At 40.8% G+C, this 19128-nt stretch overlaps 1 protein-coding gene across 1 annotated transcript; it reads right to left on the reverse strand.

Annotated features, from left to right (window-relative positions):
• Positions 1-188: 188 nt before the first annotated feature.
• Positions 189-17507, reverse strand: LOC103661314 (high affinity immunoglobulin epsilon receptor subunit beta). Its single transcript, XM_008689028.2, has 7 exons — positions 17349-17507; positions 9180-9336; positions 8330-8461; positions 7508-7564; positions 6564-6704; positions 2814-2915; positions 189-364 (listed from the first exon to the last, which is right to left on the reverse strand). The coding sequence occupies exons 2-7, from the start codon at positions 9333-9335 to the stop codon at positions 275-277; spliced, it is 678 nt and encodes a 225-aa protein (XP_008687250.1). The 5' UTR covers position 9336; positions 17349-17507; the 3' UTR covers positions 189-274.
• Between the last annotated feature and the right edge of the window lie 1621 nt (positions 17508-19128).

Genomic DNA, 19128 nt, shown 5'->3' on the forward strand with positions numbered 1-19128 from the left:
TCTGTTTTGGTTTCATATGATTTTAATTGGCAGGGGCACCTGTTGGCCTATTAGGCCCCAGGGAAAATGCACTAATATGATCAAATTATGAAAAGCCCAGGAAGTGTTTCAGGGATTAGATCTTATTATATGGAATCATCGTCTAGGCTGACTGATAGAACTGTGGTCAACAAAAGAGGATCTAAACAAGCTTTTGACCGTATATTTAATTTTTCCGTTTCCATCTCCGTGACTGCAGGTTACAGAAGCATATTCTCACATCCGTACTTCTGTCTCAGGTGTTATAGTACAAGACTGCGTCCTTCTCAATATTTTTGTAGAATGAAAGCGGAGGCAGCAAGTCTTGGTAAGGACCTTCTGAAGCCTATTTCAGGAAAAATAATGCAGAAAGCTGTAAATAAGCCGAAACATCATTCAGAATCATTTCACCTAAATCCTCGGAGTTTTAGTCCAGTCCTGTTCCTAAAGGTATATCCTGGCCTCCAAAGTCTATCCCACATTACCGAGTTGCTGTTATTTAGTACGTAGTCCCCAGAGCGGGCGCGGTAGAGGTCAATGTCAGTCACGACACTGCCACATTTCCCCGCGATCCAGCCATGTGTCAGGGTGTGTGGGAACGTTTTCCAGCCTCTTTTACCTGTGTCCACAGAATTTATAGAGGGTAAAGGAAGAAGAAAGTCTATCCATTTAAAGATATCCAGGATGACACAAACAAAGGAAAGATACAAGATCACAGCCTTCCTTTTCTGTCATGAACATGGAAAAATCAGCCTGGCTATTTCTGGAAACCTTAGCTATTTATGAGGTCCTAGAAATTTAATCTGTGCCTGTTCGACGTTTAATATATATCTGTATGTGTGTGATTTTATGTCTGTCTGTACTTTAAAGTGTAAAGAAGATTTCACAAGAGACTATATGTAAGATTTTCTACATGTATGAGGGACGATCATTATGTTTTCCAAACATGTATTTAGCATTCTTTTTTAAGACACTTCTATGAAGTTAAGGTTACATTTTCTTACTCCTTTAAAAAAAAATCATTTGTATTTATCTGAGCAAACAGCTGTCCATTTGTGGCTTTCTTTTTTCTTTTTTTTTTTTATTTAATTTTATTTAAATTCAATTAATTAGCATACAGTTGTGACTTTGTTTTTCAAGGCTATTTTCATCTCTGTGTGGCCAGATTCTAAGACCTGGCCAAGGGAATGTAAGAAAAATTACTGTGAACCACTCCTGAACCACTCACTTAAAATAAATGTGTGTGTGTGTTTCTTTGTTTCTTTTCCTGCAGGCTAGAATGCACATCCAAGAACTGGAACTGAAGCAGCTGGAATGGATACAGACGTGAAATTCACAAGCAGAAGAGAACAAGGCGGTGAAACCATTCCTGACCTTTTTAAGATCTTGTCTTTTCATAAGCTCAAAGGCCAACACTGCAAAAACCTGCATTGATTGACATCTGAAACAATTCCCGGATCCCCCTGCACCACCAGAATGTGGGGTACAAAAATCGAGCAACCCCCAAAGAGGGAAACCTCCTTAATACCCAGAAGATAGTAAATGAAGTGCTGCTTAGTAAATGAGCAGAGGAGAAAACCACAACATTGCTTGGGCTTCTCAGAATCAGATAATTCCTATGGATGGGTAACATTAAGGTTATCAATGACTTGTTTTTCAAAGTGGGGATTGTTATTATTATTGCTGTTGTTGTTATTTGTTAGTGCAAAAAGGTGCTTTTATTTTAGCACGGGGACAGACCCCATGGACAGAAAGGGGGATTGTGAGGTACAACTGATTATGTACGAATGTTACTATTTTTAATCCTCCTACATTTTGGCGCTGAGTGGAAGCGAGTGCAGATAACAGGCCTTCCACTTAGAAACTTCTTAAGTAACAAATAAATAGTTCCAGAATTATAGGGGAAAATAACAAATCACTCAAAAATCCTGGACTTTGAGCCAAGTGTAACAAATGTGTGAGACTTGTTTTTCTAAGGATTTTCCACCTTGATGAGTGGGGAAGTGCATTCAGTTTGGGGGAGGAAAGTTGAACCTGACATTGGGGTGGCCAGGAAACACAATGTGACCAGGAAATACTGGTTGTCTACCAATTTTCAATATCATCTGCATCCTTGAACAGCAGAACTCCTAGGTTTAACTTACACAAACAACGGCCAAGCTAACGACGAAATTATGCAACTTCCCTTGCAGTTGTGTGTGGCCACAGGACGAAGATCTGGGCATAGGAGGCAGACAGAAAAGAAAGAGCTAGAGAAGTAATCGTACGCAGAAAGAGAAGCCACACCACGCAGGAGGTTAAAGTTACACTGCTCGGTGTGGGCTGCCCACTTCTGAGCTGTTACAGGAAAGGAAAATAAGATGACGACTTTAAGGCACTTTGGAGGTAGTCTGAGTTTACAGCACAAACCACAACAGTATCATCGATCTCTTCATAGGGTGATACTACTAATCACTCTTTGAGTTATTTAAAGGACAGACGGATTTTTGTCTCTTTGCCGTGTTACACAGTGCGTCACACAGGTAGGGATTCTGCATATGTTAAATATGCAAATCAATGAATCAATAAGCTAACCAAAAAATGGAATTACTTGGTGTCAACATGGGTGGACGTTTCTGATTCTCCTGGGCATTCGTCAGTGTGTTGGAAAATGTGATCAGCCTATGAAGCGTGGTTCTCAGAAGTTCTACACCACCTGGTTCGTCTTTGTTCCACTCCAAAATTATGCAAATACTCTCAGCCCAGATCACAAAATAATCAATTGCACCCTCATTCCCCCAAGAACTGCTACTTACCCGATCAATTTTCTCACCCTCTGTATTATAGCTGAGTATGGACAGGGAAAGCGTAATTGAAAATTGCAGACAGTTTAGTATCATCAGTATAACCACGAGACCCTGTTAAAGAGAATAAAATTTCACTAGGTTGGATTTCACTCCCACTGCCTTATGAAAACCTCTCTCCCAGAGCTCCACCTCAGGCCTTTGGAGGGGATCATCTTAGCATTTCATAAAATGGGGACACCAGGTTGAATCTGAATTTAAAAATATAATGTGCTGCTTTTGAAGAAGAACTGGATTTCAGAAGAAAAAAAAAAAGCCAGTGTTCCCATGAATTTTAACACATCAGTGACTGCATTAAAAAAATAGCCTTGGTTAATTTCCTGTGTCCACAAAGATCATTTTATAAGTTGTTAATATTTTAATATTGTTCATTCTCAGATAGCAAAAAAGATGCAATGTCTATAAGGGCAAATCTTTTCAATGGATAGGGGATTCAAGGAGAAATGGTAGGGGGTCCAAATCTCCCTACTGAATCTGGTCTCCTAACTAAAACCAGAAGTCTCCTAGAAGTCGAGGGTTCTTTTATAATAATTCATCTGAAAGATGTGAAATTGTCTGCAGGGCCAAGTCAGCACTGGTTCTCAAAAGTGATGCCAGCCCTTTTTAGCAGATATGTGGTATCAGGCCATCGTGACCTTAATCTGCGTTTTCCTGATGACCACGGGCATCTTTCCATGTGCTTGTTTACCATCTGTCCTCTTGGTCGAAATGCCTTTTCAATCTTTTTCCCATTTTTAAAACTTTTATACAGAAATAATTCAAGGAAGTTACAGGCAGTTGTTAAGAGAGCACGAGGTGGTCCCCTTAACCCTTATCCACTCTTTCCCGATGCTTGTATCCCATGTGTCTACGGAGCAATATCAAACCAGGAAATTAACATTGGTATGATGCGTGTGTGCGTGGTTCTGTGACATTTTATAGTATGTGCAGATTTGTGGCAACGAGCACCACAATTAAGGCACAGCATGATTCCATCTCCACAAAGATATCCCTCTTTTCTTCTGCCATCACGAAGCCCTGTTCACCACTGATCTGTTCTCTGTGTCTATAATATTGCCATTCTGAGAATGTCACGCAAATGGAATCATACAACAGGTGATATTTTGAGATTGGTTTTCCACTCAGCATCCTGCTCTTGAGATCCGAAGAAGCTGTTTTTAGGAATGAGTAGTTCGTTGCTTCTATTTGCTGAGTAGTGTTCTGTTGTCGGGTGTATCATGGTTAAATCATTTATCTCCAAGTGTCTGCGGAACACTTTGCTGTTGCTGGTCTTTGCGTATAGCTCTTAGGAGCATATGAAGCCGCTATGACCAACCAAGTACGGATCTTGTGTGGAATTCAGTTTTTATTTCTCTGAGATTCACGCCCAGGAGTGAGATTGCTGGGTTGCATGTTAAGTGTATCTTTCGTTTTTTAGAAAATTGACAACCTACTTTCCCGAGGGATATTTTCCAGAGTACCATTTTCTCTATCCACCAGCAATGCCTAAAAGATCCAGTTTTTCTTCATCCTTGACCCCTTTCAGTATGGTCACTACTTTTTAAATTTTATATATTATGTGAGGGAGGGAATCACGCCTTGTCATGGTCTTAATGTACATTTACCTAAAGAATAGTCATGTTAAACGTCTTGTCATGTGCCACTTTGACCCACGCACATATTTTCTTCAGCAAACCGTCTCTTCATATCGTTTGCCCACTTTTTCATTGGATTGTTGGTGTTTTATTCTTGTGAATTCTTTATATTTTCCACATGTATACTCCAGGTGCCAGTCCTTTGGCAGGTGTGTGTTTTGCAAACATTTTCTCCAGGTCCATTTCTCTTTTCATCCTTATTTTATGAATTCAGTTCCTATTTTGTTCATTTTTCCCCCCCAAATCATCTTTATCATTATAAATGACTTTCTTTATCCCTAGTTGTATACTTCACTCTAAAATCTACTCTGATATTAGTTCACAGACCAACTTTCTTTTCATGATATGTCTTTGTTTCCTTCCCTTACTACAAACATACCTGTCTTTTTATATTTACAGTGTATTTCCTATAGGGAACATGGAGTTTGGTCTTTTTTTTTTTTTTAATCCAATCCATCCATCTCTGGCTTTTATTTATGCTATTTATATTTATTGTGATCATTTATATGGTTAGCCTTAAGTCCTTTCACCTTATTATTTATTTTATATTTGTCCTATCTATTTTTGTTCACCTTCTCCACCTGCTGCCTTCTTTTGGACTAATTACATATTTTTGTGATCTCATGTTATTTCCTATTTTTGCTTATTAGATGTAATTCTTTGTGTGTTATTATCATGGTTGCTTTAGGATTTATATTATATATATTCAACAATCATATCTATATTCAACTGATATCATAAAACTTTATCTGTAATGTAAGATCCCTTTAATCATATATTTTCATTTCTACCCTCTTGGACTGGATGCTTTTGTTATTTTATACATGATTTATACATATTTTTAAGTCCCCCCCCAAATTGCTATCATTTTTCTTTAAAGGGTCAATTATCTTTGAAAGAGATTTAAATAACACAAAATTCTTATGTATTTACCCACGTTGTCACCATTTATGGTGTCCGTGCCTTGGGTAGATGCTCATTTTCCATCTGGATGCATTTTCTTCTTCCTGAGGAACTTAACACTTTTTTTTTTTTTTTTTGTAATGTAAGGTTCTGATGATAAATTATTTTAGCCTTTGCATGTCTAAATACATGTTTGTTGGGTCTTCATGTTGAAAGATATTTTCACTAGACATGGAATTTGAGGGTGACAGATTTTTTTCTCTCCATATTTTAAAATTTTTCTTCACTCTCTTCTTTGTGTTGTTTCTGATATGAAATCTGCTGTCATTCTCCATATGATATGTTCCCCCCCCCCCCCGCCTGCTGCTTTTCAGATTTTCTTTCAATCACTGGTTTTGGGAAATTCCACTATGATGTGCCTTGATATAGTTTATTTGTTTATTTTCTTATGCTCAGAGTTCATTCAGCTTCTTGGATTCTGTGAGAATATAAGTTTTGAGAAATTTTGGAAAAATTTACCCAACACTTCTTCAAATATTTTCTTCTGTCTCACATTCTCTTTCTGTGGGGATGCCAATTATATGTCTCTTCAATAACTTGAGGTTATTTCATTGGTTATTGATGCTTTTTTAGTATTTTCACATTTATTTTGTGCCTCTTTTTTTCACTTTGGAGAGTTTTTAATATTATTTCTTCAAGGTCATTATTAGTATTTTATTAGTAGTATTTATTTTCTTGAATGTTTATTCTGTTATTCTGTTATTAATCCTAACAGCCGGTTTTTCTTCTCAAACATCCAATAGTTTTCTTACTCTTTTTTTTTTTAAGTAGGCTCCATGCCCAGCGCAGGGCCCAGTGTGGGTAAGAACATGGAAACAAGCAAACAATGAAAATCACCACAGTCATGGACCAAGAAATAAATATGATTGGTCCATTTGTTTGCCATTTTTCATGAAGGTATCCAATTGGGATAAAGGAATATTGGGCTCTCTGCCCTGGCAATGTTCGTATGGAATGGAAATATTTTGCCTCTTGTTAAAAGGACACCAAATTTAGCTAGAAATTTTGAATAAACCTCAAGTGAAGGAACTTTTTGCAGGTACTACCTGATCTCCTGATCCTGGGTCTCATAAGTTTTTTCAGCATTCAGAAGAGAAATACTTACAGTTGCAACTGATTTGATATCAGAACATAAATCTCTGTCACAATCCAGGAAGACGATTTTTATTAGGTTGGTTGAGAGAATAAGAATTCCAACGCCGGAAACAATTGTGCTGAGAGTGTTAGCTCTCACATTTCCTCTCAGCTGAAATACAAAAAAAAGTTCATTCACTGAAACTATTCAAGACCCTTTACTTCCATTTTTTTAAAAATAGAGATTTATTGATTTATTTTAGAGGGGGCGACTGAGTGGAAGGAGGGGCAGAGGGAGAGGGAGAGAGAATCTCCAACAGGTTTTGTGCTGAGTGCGGAGCCCCATATGGGGCTCTATCCCACAACCCTGAGATCAGGGCCTGAGCCTAAATCAAGAGTCACACGGCTCACCGACTGAGCCACCCAGGTGCTCCGTTTCCATGTTCTTATAGGCCTCCATAAGCCTTTCCCAGCAGAGATAGTCACAAAGCATTCATAATACCTCTTCCTGCCAATTACATTAGATGGAAACCCACAACCGAGCAAAGGAAAGCTGGAGGCATTTGACAACCGAATAAAATGTGCCATAGGCAAAGTCATCAGCTGTGGGCCTTTGCTATTTCCCTTTCCTGCTCTAGACACGCCCATAGACGTCTACCCCTATCAAGCCTACAGGCATTCATTCTCTATACCAACATCATTCATGACCGGAAAGTCGATCTCCAATTTTACTTATGCAGATTTGTATTCTGAAACTCCAGGGCAATATATCTTATCTAAACCTGAGAGAGCTTGTAGTTGCATCCAGACCTGGGGTGATCAGATGAATCAGTGGAAAGCAAAGACCTTTGTACTTGTCCTCAAAAGTACTGAAGAACATGGAACTTCTGGCTCACTGGGCTTTGTACAGGATATCAGAGTGTTAGATGGCCATACACTATCCATAAATGAAATAGGAATTAACTGATACTTTACCAGAGCTTTTGTTCGCTTCTTTGCAGACACAACTGTCACAGATCCAGAAATGATAAACTGCTCATGAGAGAGAAATGGGCGTATTAGCACTGCTTCCTGGACATTGACTGTCCATCTCTAAAGGACCAACTTTATCTTAGTGTGTATTTTTTTTCCTATGAAAATCCCTTCAAAACTTTGAGTAGAGCAGATTATTGAATTGTATATTGTACATGACTAAATTTTCCTGGCTATCTTCACATCCTTATGAATATAATTGACAATATTTAAAGGTAAAAAAATCTTTATCTAAAATATAGGGGTGATATCAAAGGAATCCTGTGAATGTTTTAATGGAAGGGGGAGAAGAATGAAAAAGAGAGCTATAGATAAAGTTATTTTGAGGTTCAGACAAGGGACTAAATGCACTCATACAACAAGATATTCATCTCAGTAATTTTGGCCAGGAAAACAGAGAAGTTGAAAGGAGTAGTTCACCCCCTCACCATCATCTTCCACACTCCAGTAGCCTTTGCACACGTGAAGATACGTCTGTGGATGAGCCAGGGATTTTCTAATAACCCACCCAAGATAGTCTCCTAAAGCCAGTGAGCAGGATTTCACTGTATGGCTTTATGCTACACACCCAGAATTTAATAAGAATCCCCAACACATAGACCTTAAGGCTCATATTACAAAGGCAGATGTCGAATGGCTGAGATTGAATATCGAATCGGCATGTTTGAAAACTCCGCGGCATTTGCAGGAGGCTAATGCACAACTGGATGGATGACTGAATGAAGAGTTAATTGACTATTTTAGACATAAGTCAGATGTACTCACAGCTAAAGCTGCCCATAGGGGGAAGCCTATCTTAAATGAGTAGAAACTGATTTTGTGTATTGTGAAATGGAGAACCATAATTCCAATGAGCCCATAGAAGATGAATGTCACACCAATCATTATCTGAGCCACCTGGATGAAAGAACAGAATAAAATATAGACATCAGTGAATATTCCAAGAGAGAAGATTTCTTTGTTCAAACATGGATTTTTTTACTTTGTTCTTTTTTCTTTCTTTCTCTTTGTTCAAACATGGAGGTCACCCATGGATTGAACCCTCAGATGTCACTAATTCTACCCCTGAAACGAATAATACACTATATGTTAACTAAATTGAATGTAAATAATTTTTTTTTTTTTTAAATGAAGAGCTCCAAGTGAAGCCTGGTACAGCGGGATCTGCTCGCTTTAGTGGCAACAGCTAAAATAGCATCACTGCGACCCCTTGTCCTGTACGCTGGCATCACCTGGACAGGTGTTCACTGGCGTCCATCAAGGCCTCCTCCATGGGTTTCCCAGCACCCCACTCTACCACCTCCCAGGCAACCCAACCACCACCACCACCACCACCCAAGATTAAACAAAACTTCTGGGGCGCCTGGGTGGCACAGTGGTTAAGCGTCTCCCTTCGGCTCAGGGCGTGATCCCGGCATTATGAGATCGAGCCCCACATCAGGCTCCTCCGCTATGAGCCTGCTTCTTCCTCTCCCACTCCCTCTGCCTGTGTTCCCTCTCTCGCTGGCTGTCTCTATCTCTGTCGAATAAATAAATAAAATCTTAAAAAAAAAAAACAAAAACAAACTTCCAGTCTCTCCTCACCAACACTTCCACCTGGCTGAGGCTCACTTACCCCCAGTTGTTTGAGATTTTCCTTCAGGAATCTTTGCAGCTTGTTGGGTGGGTTTCCTGAGGTGTCAGACGTCACAGCCCTTCCTAACTGGGTACCTTGGTTTTCACTCGAGGAAACATCTGCAGTTATCTCAGTGGAACCCACAATTTCTCTCATTCTGTAAAGAAACCCACTGTTAGCAGCTTTGGATTCACTAGTGACTACTCACGATTCACAATACTCTGTGCTCTTCTATGAGACGTATCAGTAGGAAAGTAGACACGAGTGTTCCTCTTTGTGCAGACTTCACATCTCACAAATCAAAGGAGTCTCGAGCCAAGCCATGTTTGTCTATGATTACAGAGCCCAACACTATGCCCACTAGGCTCCTAGTAGCAAAAGTAGGAAAACTACAGGAGAAAGAAAATGATGGAGGCTTAGAAATGTCATTTATCGGGAGTCTGGAAAAATTTCTAGGTTATAGAAACATGTCACTCTTGTGTCCGGGTTTGAAAAAGAGTTCTATGTGGATTAGGTGGCAAGATGGCCCAGAAAGAACTATTTCATGTTGCAGCATGTATCGTGCTGCCTTTTTTTTTTTTAAAAAATGACCAAAGACTATCGCATTTTAAGGATATATCACATTTTGTTTCTGCACAGCTGTCAATGGGCATTTTGGTTGTTTCCACTTTCGGATGACCACGATCATCATATACCATGTTGCTATAAACATTAACGTGCAAATTTTTGTATGTACCTGTGCTTTTAGTTCTCTCGGGCATAGACATGGACTGGAATTGCTGGATCATACGATAATTCTGTGTTTAACTATGTTTAACCATTTTGAGAGCTCAAGTGCACATAGATTAGTCTCCATGATAGACTATAAGCTAGGCCATAATGCAAACCTCAATACATTTAAAAAGATAGAAATAATATAAAGTATGTTTTCTGACCACACTGGAATGAAATTAATAATCAATAATAGAACTGAACTTGGGAAACACACACACACATGGAAACTAAGCAATGCACTCCTTAAAGCGGGGGGTGGGGGGGTGAGGGAGTAGTGGTCCAGGAAAAAGCAAAAGGGAAATTAGGAAATGCATTCATGATAAATGACATATACTTATGGAATGCAGCTGTGGCAGTGTTTTCCAGAGTGGATCGACCATTTTCCATTCCCACCAGCCGTGTGTGACGGTTCCAGTTTCTCTGCAGCCTCACCAACACCTGTTATTGGCTGACCTTTTGATTATAACCATTCTAGTGGGTGGAAAGTGGATCTGATCTTGGTGTTGGGTTGTATTTCCCTGTGACTAAGGATTTTGAACATCCTTTCATACGTTTATGGCCATTTGTATATCTTCTTTGGAGAAATGTCTGTTCTGATCCTTCGCACATTTAAAAATTGTGTCATTTATCTTTTTAGTATTGACTTGTAAGAGTTCCTTATATATTCTAGATACAAGCCCCTTATCTGATATATGATTTGCAAATATTTCTTTCCTATTCTGTGGGTGACTTTTTGCTTTCTTGATGGTCTCCTCTGAAGCCCAGCTTTGATTGTGATGAAGTCCACTTGATCTATTTTTCTTCTGTTTCTCATATTCTTTTGCTGTTCTTATTTCTAAGAACCCCTTGTTAAGTCCAAGGTCATGAAGATTTACTCCCATGTTTTTCTAAGAGTTTGGTAACTTTAGCTCATAAATTTAGATTTTTAATCCATTTTGGATTCGTTTTTACTTATGGTATGAGCTAAGGGTCCAACTTCATTATTTTGCACACGGCTTGTCACAGATCGGTTGACTGTAAACAGACGCATGAACTTACTTCTGGACTCGCAACTTTATTCTATTGATACGTATGTCTACCCTTATGTCAATACTGTGCTTTCCTGATTATTATGGCTTTGTATTATTGCTTTGAAACTAAGCGTGAGTCTTAAACTTTATTTGTTTACAAAAACATTTGCTATTCTGGGTCTCTTGCAATTCCATATGAATTTTAGAATCAGTGTATCAACTTTTTAAAAAGTAGCCAGCTAAGGGCCTCCTGGGTGGCTCAGCCAGTTAAGCGTCTGCCTTTGGCTCAGGTCATGATGCCACGGGGTCCTGGGATGATTCCGCATCAGGCTCCTTGCTCAACGGGGAACCTGCTTGTCCCTCTGCCTGCTCTGCCTGCAGCTCCCCCTGGTTGTGCTCTCTCTCTGTCTCTCTCTGACAAATAAGTAAAATTTTAAAAAAATAAAACAAAAAGTAGCCAGCTGGGATTATAGGAGACAGAGTATTGAATCTCTATTGACCACTAGTGGCTATTGCCGTTCTAACAGTATTAAACATTGTATTTCATGAACACAGCATTTGTTTCATTTAACTATACCTTACTTATTTGAATTATGTCTTTGTAGCATTGATTTTTATGCTTCTTTTATTAAATGTATTCCTAAATAGTTTATTCTTTTGGATGCTATTATAAATAGCATTGTCTTATTAATTTCATTTTCAGCTTGGTTATTGCAAGTGTATAGAGTTACAGTGATTTTTGCATATTGATTTTGTATCCTGCACCTTGTTGAACTAGTTTATTAGCTCTAATAGATTTTTTAGTGGATTCCTTAGGATTTCCAATATACACAATGAGGTCATGTGCAAACAGAGACAATTTTGCTTCTTCCTTTCTAATTGGAATGTCTCTTATTTTCATTTCTCCTTCTTCTTTTTTTTTTTTTTCATTTTCTAATTGCCTAACTAGAACTTCCAGTACAGTGTGGATAACAGAGGTGGTGATAACAGGCAACCTTATCTTATTCCTGCTGTTGAGGAGCAAGCATCCAATCTTTCACCATTAAGTATGGTATTAGCCATGGGATTCTCATAGATGCCCTTAAGAACGCTCCCTTCTATTCCTAGTTATTGAGTGCTTTTATAACGAAAGGGTATTGAATTTTGTCAAATGCTTTTCTGCATCATGTGAAGTTTCTTCTATCGATGGTGCATTTTTTTGTGTGTGGTTGTGCAGTACATTCATTGATTTTCAGACAGTAAATTTACCTTATATTCCTGGCATACAGACCATGTGGTCATGGCATATCATTCTGTTATATACTGCAGGATTTAGTTGGCTAGTGATTTGTTGAGGATTTTTGCATCTCTATACCTACGAGATATTAGTCTGTAGTTTTCCTTTACTGTGAGGTACTTTCTGGGTTGGGTATCAAGGTGAGACTGGCCATATAGAAAGAGTTTGAAAGTGTTCCTCCTTCTTCTACTTTTTGGAAGAGTTGGTGAAAATTTGGTAGTAGCTCTTCTTTAAATGCTTGGGAGAATTCACCCATGAGGCCATCTGGGCATGGGATTTTCTCTGAGGGCAATTATTTTTATTAGTAAACCAATCTCTTTTCTCGTTAGAGGTCTACTCAGATTGCTTATTCTTGAGGCTTTCAGTACTTTGTGTCTTTTAAAAATCAATCCATTTCGGCTAAGAAAGCTAGTTTATTTGCATACAATTGCTTATTGTATACAGTTATAGTGCTGCTTTCTATAAGATAGTAGCAATGTTCCCTCTTTCTCTTTCTTTTCTAATTTCTAAATTGAAATTTTATCTTTTTTTCTTGTTCAAGGTAGCTGAGGATTTGTCAGATTTGCTGGTCTATTCAAATAATCGGCTTTTAGTTTCACTGATTTTCTATATTTATTTTTGTTCTCTATTTCATTAATTTCTGCTCTGATATTTCCTTTCTCCTGCTTGCTTCAAGTGTAGTTTTTTTTCCTCCAGTGTCTTAAGGTGGAATATTAGGCTATTGATTTTTGAGATCTTTCTTCTTCTTTTTTTTTTTTTTTTTTTTAAGAAAGAGAGTGTGCACACATGCGTGTGCATGCAGGGGTGGGGAGGGGCAGAGGGAGAGGAAGAGAGAGAATCTTAAGCAGGTTCCACGCCCAGCATGGAGCTTGATTAGTGGCTTGATCTCATGACCCTGAGATCATGACCTGAGCCAAAATCAAGAGTTGGATGCTTAACTGACTGAGCCACCCAGGCGCCCCTCTTCTTTTTTAATATAGGTATTTTCAGGCACAAATTTGCCTGTAAACACTGCTATAGCTGCATTCCATAAGTATATGTCATTTATCATGAATGCATTTCCTAATTTCCCTTTTGCTTTTTCCTGGACCACTACCCCCCACCCCCCCACCCCCCGCTTTTAGGAGTGTGTTGCTTAGTTTCCATGTGTGTGTGTTTCCCAAGTTCATTTCTATTATTGATTATTAATTTCATTCCAGTGTGGTCAGAAAACATACTTTATATTATTTCTATCTTTTTAAATGTATTGAGGTTTGCATTATGGCCTAGCTTATAGTCTATCATGGAGACTAATCTATGTGCCCTTGAGAAGAATGCCCATTCTGGGGTTGGATGGGTGTTGGATGGAATGTTCTCCTTAAGTCTATTAAGTCTGGTTGGTGTGTAGTGTGTTCAAGCCTTCTATATATTTTTTGATCTTATGCCTGGTTGTTCCATCCATTATTGGACTGGGGCATTGAGTCTCTATAATTGTTGCATTATCTATTTCTCCCTTAATTTCTGTTGGTTTTGCTACCTATATCTTAATGTTCTATTGTTAGGTGCATATATGTTAATGATTGTGTTTTCCTGGTGGACTAACCCTTTTATCACTATGAAATGCCCCACTTTATCTCTAGTAACATGTTCCTGCTTTTTTGCATGTCTCATATTTTTTGTTAGAAAGTGGACATTTTATACAATATTCTGTAGCATTTCTGGGAATGGTACTGCTCCCGGGCTCTCTATTTTTATTTCTTTGTTTACGTTTACATTCACTGGCTGGACTATTTTAGTAAGCCCACATCTCCCCCTGTGGTGTGAAGCTTCCCGTTGCCTCCTGGGTAACACAGCCTTGGGTATGCACACAGTCACCCTGGGATGCCCGTGGTTTCCTTCCGACTTGCTTTCATTGTTTCTTTCCCTGCCCTCAACCAGCTATTAATCTCCACTAACTGCAGGCTGATCGCTCTGTTGTTTTCCACAGTGCCTTTCCCGCCTTTTGGATGGCTCCACACACACATGCAATCAGAATCACGCTCCTTTGAAGAGGTAGTTCCTGGTCAGTGTTTGAGATTTGTTCCGGCCCCAGGCAGACTTCTGTCTCCCTTTTTCCCTGCGAAGCTAGCCAGTGGATAGCTTACCATCTATCTCCAGTTCACCTACTGATGCTTTCCCTCCAACCTACGCTGTGTTTGAGAGAACCTTCAGGCTCCAACTTCTCCACACTCCGATTCAAAGGAAGTAACTTCCTTTGGATTTGGAGACCTCTGTCTAGGGTCAGCTACTCCCCATCCCCAGGCAAATAAAATACTAAATAAAATAAAATCCCCAAATCATAGCTCTGGTGCTGGGGTATTGGAACAATGACACATGTCTTTATGCGTGAGACGGCTGCTTCAGGAGCTAAGTGCTCCGTGGAGGAGAGGAACCACCCAGGCCCCTCAGCTTGCCTCTCATGGTGTGGAATCGAACCCAGGAGCTGGAGTGGGGCGGTCAGGACCCCGGTGTTCTCAGCAGGGCTGTGCCCAAGGAAGCCAAAAGTGCGGGTGAGAAGAAAGTAGGAGCGCCATGCTTCAGGTCCGCTCACCTGGAACTTGGCCTCGCAGCAGGGTGGCCGGGGGCAGGGTGAGAAGTGTTGGTGTCCTGCCCGTCGCAGGAAGAGAGCCCTCTGAGTGGGAGCCCGGGGAAGGTGGGCGGAAGACGCAGGTCTGGATTTAAATATCACAGATTCTTGCTTCCCCCCCCGCGTTTTAGTTGATTTGCCTTCAATAAATATCATTCGTTGACTCTACGCGCACTTATAGACACACGAAATACTTTTTAAGAATTTTTACCAGTTTGCCTGAGGATAGCTCTGTAAACCCCCTCACACTGGCGAGCTGGAAGTGGAACCTCTGAACCACTTTTTAGGTAGGATTTTCCTACCATGATGCGTTTTGTTAATCTTGTGTTTATGAAGCAGGAGAGCGAGATTCTTGTTTTACGGAGTCGAAGAATGAATTTTGTGAACAAAGGAGCGTGCGTAAAGCGAGAGAGTTTTGTTAAGCAAGGATGCAGGTTAGGCCCTCAGGAGTGAGAGGGGTCCCGAGCAGGCTGCCAACGTGGGCCTCCACTGACGGTCTTTTATGTAGAACTGACCGGGGAGCTTGTGGCCTTAACATTTTTGTGACATCTTGGTTTGGGGAAGGACTGGTGATAAGATCTTTTATGGCTTACTTCTTCTTTGGGGTCTGGTTACAATGTGACTGCCATCAGAAGGCCCCACCTCTGACAGCCAGGGCAGGATGGTCTGGTTTATTCCCTTATCTCTGGTTTCCTTAGGCCTCAGCATGTCTGGGAGTTTCACTGAGCCTGGTGGTGTAGCCCCCTATGTGAGCCTGGTCGTGTAGCCCCCGGTGTGAGCCTGGTCGTGTGGTCCCCTATCTAGCCCTCCCTATCTAGCCCTGCCTGTCTCTTACTCATTTATGCTATGGTAATATTTGCTAAATACTAGTAACATGCTATTACTCCAGGTATATTTTATATTAAATCATTAAATTCATTAACTGAATAATTCATTGGATCTCAACAATCCTACTTGGTAAATTTTAATCAAATTTTTGCTTGTTTTACTGAATAAACGTGCACACTGAGGTACAGACAAGTAACACGTTCCATGCCACAAAACTACTACGAGGTGAGCATAGCCGTCTGGCTCCAGCGTCCTCATCCTTAAGCATCGTTCTAAAAATAAACGTTGTCGTACACAGCTCTCCAGTTTTGTTGAGTGAAACTTGGAGGACACATTCCCAAGTAAGGAATTAATGAAATAAAGTAGAAGTATAATATTATGGGTCTTTAAACTTCTTGTCAATTTTTCTAAAGGAAAGGAGTAAAGAAAGATTAAGGAAAAATGAGGGAGGAAGGAAGGGAGGAAGGAAGGAAGGAAAGGAAGGAAGGAAAGGAGGGAGGGAGGGAAGGAGGGAGGGAGGGAAGGGGGGAAGGGGGAGGGAGGACGCACTCTGCTCATTACTCTGGTGCCAGCATTGTCTGGTTCTACGTATTTCACTGCAGCCTCAGTGAAATTAAGGTGTGAAGACAATCTGAGACAGTCTATATTTCAACTAATCTAAAGCCAGCAAGACTGTCTACGTGCTGAATTAATTTTTGATAAAAAGAACAAAGTGGAGCAATTTGGCCCACTGAGGGGCTGGGGGCCCACTTCTTGCTGTTTGCTTGCTTGCTTCTGGATCTAATGGGAGAGTCTCATCACCTCCCAGGAGCACTTCTCTCTGCTGACTTCATTCATCATTCATTTGCTCCACAGGTTTCTAATAAGTGCCAGAATTGATCTTGGTCATTCTGTACACCACGGTAATTCAAACAACTCCTGAACATCGAAGGACTTGGAGTCTAGTTCTGTTNNNTTTCCCTTGCCTGAGAAAGGATGCTCGAATGATAAAAACACGAATTCTCCCCAGTTTGTGGTCCAAAAATATGTTACTGGGGCAATCCCACCTTCTTCTGCCAGCCCTGCGGAGTGCACAATTACACAAAGTCTGTTTCCTACTCAGTAGTCCGAAGAGATGAAAACTTTCCCATAGTCACTTTTATTACAAAAAGCCCTACTGGGGCACCTGGGTGGCTCAGTCGGTGAAGTGTCTGCCTTCAGCTCAGGTCATGATCCCAGGGTCCTGGGATTAAGACCCACATCTGGCTCCCTGCTCAGCGGGGAGCCTGCTTCTCCCTCTCCCTCTGCCATACCCCCCGCCCCCCCGCCGCACTCTCTGGCTCTCTCTCTGTCAAATAAAGAATTAAAATCTTTTAAAAACGAATAGCCCTACTCCAAGGATCCCGTGGGAAACATAGCCTGAAGAAGGCTTATTTATGATCAAGGGCAATTCCCTCAGGAAAGCAGAAGTGAGGATACAGGGAAGGGAGGCAGGGGAGCAGGGAGAGGAGACACAGAGGCTCAGAGCACATCTCAGAGCTAGCCCCTGGCGCAGGAAGCAGACGTGGTTGCACCAGAGCCCCACCCTGCCCAGTGTCTATTTATCTCCAGAGTCAGGCTCTATCTCCACATCCCAGAATTTACCCAAGAACCCCCTCCGGGGGCCCAGATCATGAAGAGTGAGGAGCGCTGCGTACCTGGTTGTTCCAGCGTCCAGAGGTGGGGGTCCGGGGTCTCCTGAGGTCTTGCTTCTCTTCCGTGTCTGACACGGACTGAACCACCACGTGGGGGACAGATCCTCACTCTGATCTTTCTGAGGCTCCTCATTTGCTGTACTTCCGCACCAAGGGGTTGTGATGTCTTTAGGCAAATGCGGCTAAGGGTTGATACTTATCAAATGTCACTGCTCAGAATTAGGAGCATTGTAGCCTATTTCTTACTCTAGCTAATAGCTTTATTTGCCACTCCTTCTAATTCCATGTCCTTCCAGTTTGCTGACTAAAGCTGTCTTCATTGTCCCATCATCAGTCCGTTCATGTGGGTCCCTCTTCCGTAATCTCAGCCTCTTTCTGGGCCTCGGGCGGGCAGAGCACTTCTCAGACGCACCTGAGAAGGACCAGGGTACAAGTCAGCGTTGACAGCAACAGTGGTCAACCTGGCCTCGTGTCTCCTTTCTGTGCTTCAGAAGGAATTTACGGCAATAAATATGGACAGATGGGGTGGTAGAAACTCTTAGTGAAATAGGTTTTGAGCTGAGAACCTTAGGACCAATATCTCCTCAAATCCCTACAAGAAGACACTGGAGTACAGTTGACTCGAACATTACAGGTTTGAACCTCATGGGTCCACTTATACACAGATTTGTTTTTTACAAATACAGTGCAGTACTAAAAAATGCATTTTCTCTTCCTTATGATTTCTGAACATTTTCTTTTCTCGAGCTTACTTTACTATAAGAATACAGTGTATAATACACATAACATACAAAATATGTGTTAATCAACTGTTTACATTATCAGTAAGGCGTCTGGTCAACTGTAAACTATTAGTAGTTAAGTTTTGGGGAAGTCAAAAGTTATACTTAGGTTTTTGACTGTGGCAGGGTGAGGGGAGTCAGTGCCCCTCACCTCTGTGTTGTCTAAGGGTCAACTGTGTTAGCTTCCTGATTTTATACCTGAGAGTGCTGGAATTTAGAGAAAAATGGTTTCCTTTACTGATGATTGGTCTTTGGGTTCAACTCAGTCTATATTTATTGTCTTTTTAAATTTTTATTTGTTTTTTTTTTAAAGATTTTATTTATTTATTTGAGAGAGAGAGAGAGCAAGTGAGCAAGCAGGGGAGGGGCAGAGGGAGAGGAGAGAGAGAGTCCCAAGCAGACTCTGCACTGAGCAGAGGCCTGGACTTGGGGCTCAACCCCACGATCCTGAGATCATGACCTGAGCCAAAACCAAGCATCAGACGCTCAACCGACGGAGCCACCCAGGTGCCCCTGTCTTTTTTTATTTTTTAAACTAAGCATGAGTTACATCTTTCCTTCCTTCCTCCCTCCCTTCCTTCCTTCCTTCTTTCTCTCCTCCTCTTCCTTTTCTCCATCCCCCTCTCATTTTTGCATCCACAAGAAAGTATTTTTGCCCAGGGCATTTGTATTAGGTACAGATCAGCTTGATATTTTCAGTTTGTTTTTATGTTTAGTTAGTATGGGTCTCAAGTAGGCTTATGCTGGTAAACTTTATCCCCGAACTAAGGCATGATCTTTTTATGGTCCCCGCTGAATGTGCTGAGTGAGTACAAAGGACGTCTCCCGCAGCTCGAGTGTCCCTCCCTGCGTTAGATGAGCTCTAGGAATCACTGGGCTTTACTGGTTTCCATTTATCCTTTGCCCAGAATTGAGGAGTTTTGCACGGTTCTTCATGATTTATCGTAAAACAAAGACTCAGGGACTCCTAAGCAGATTTCTAGAGTGCATTTTCCATCTAG

This window comes from Ursus maritimus, unplaced genomic scaffold, assembly GCF_017311325.1.
Source record: "Ursus maritimus isolate PB19 unplaced genomic scaffold, ASM1731132v1 scaffold_23, whole genome shotgun sequence".
Lineage (NCBI taxonomy): Eukaryota > Metazoa > Chordata > Mammalia > Carnivora > Ursidae > Ursus > Ursus maritimus.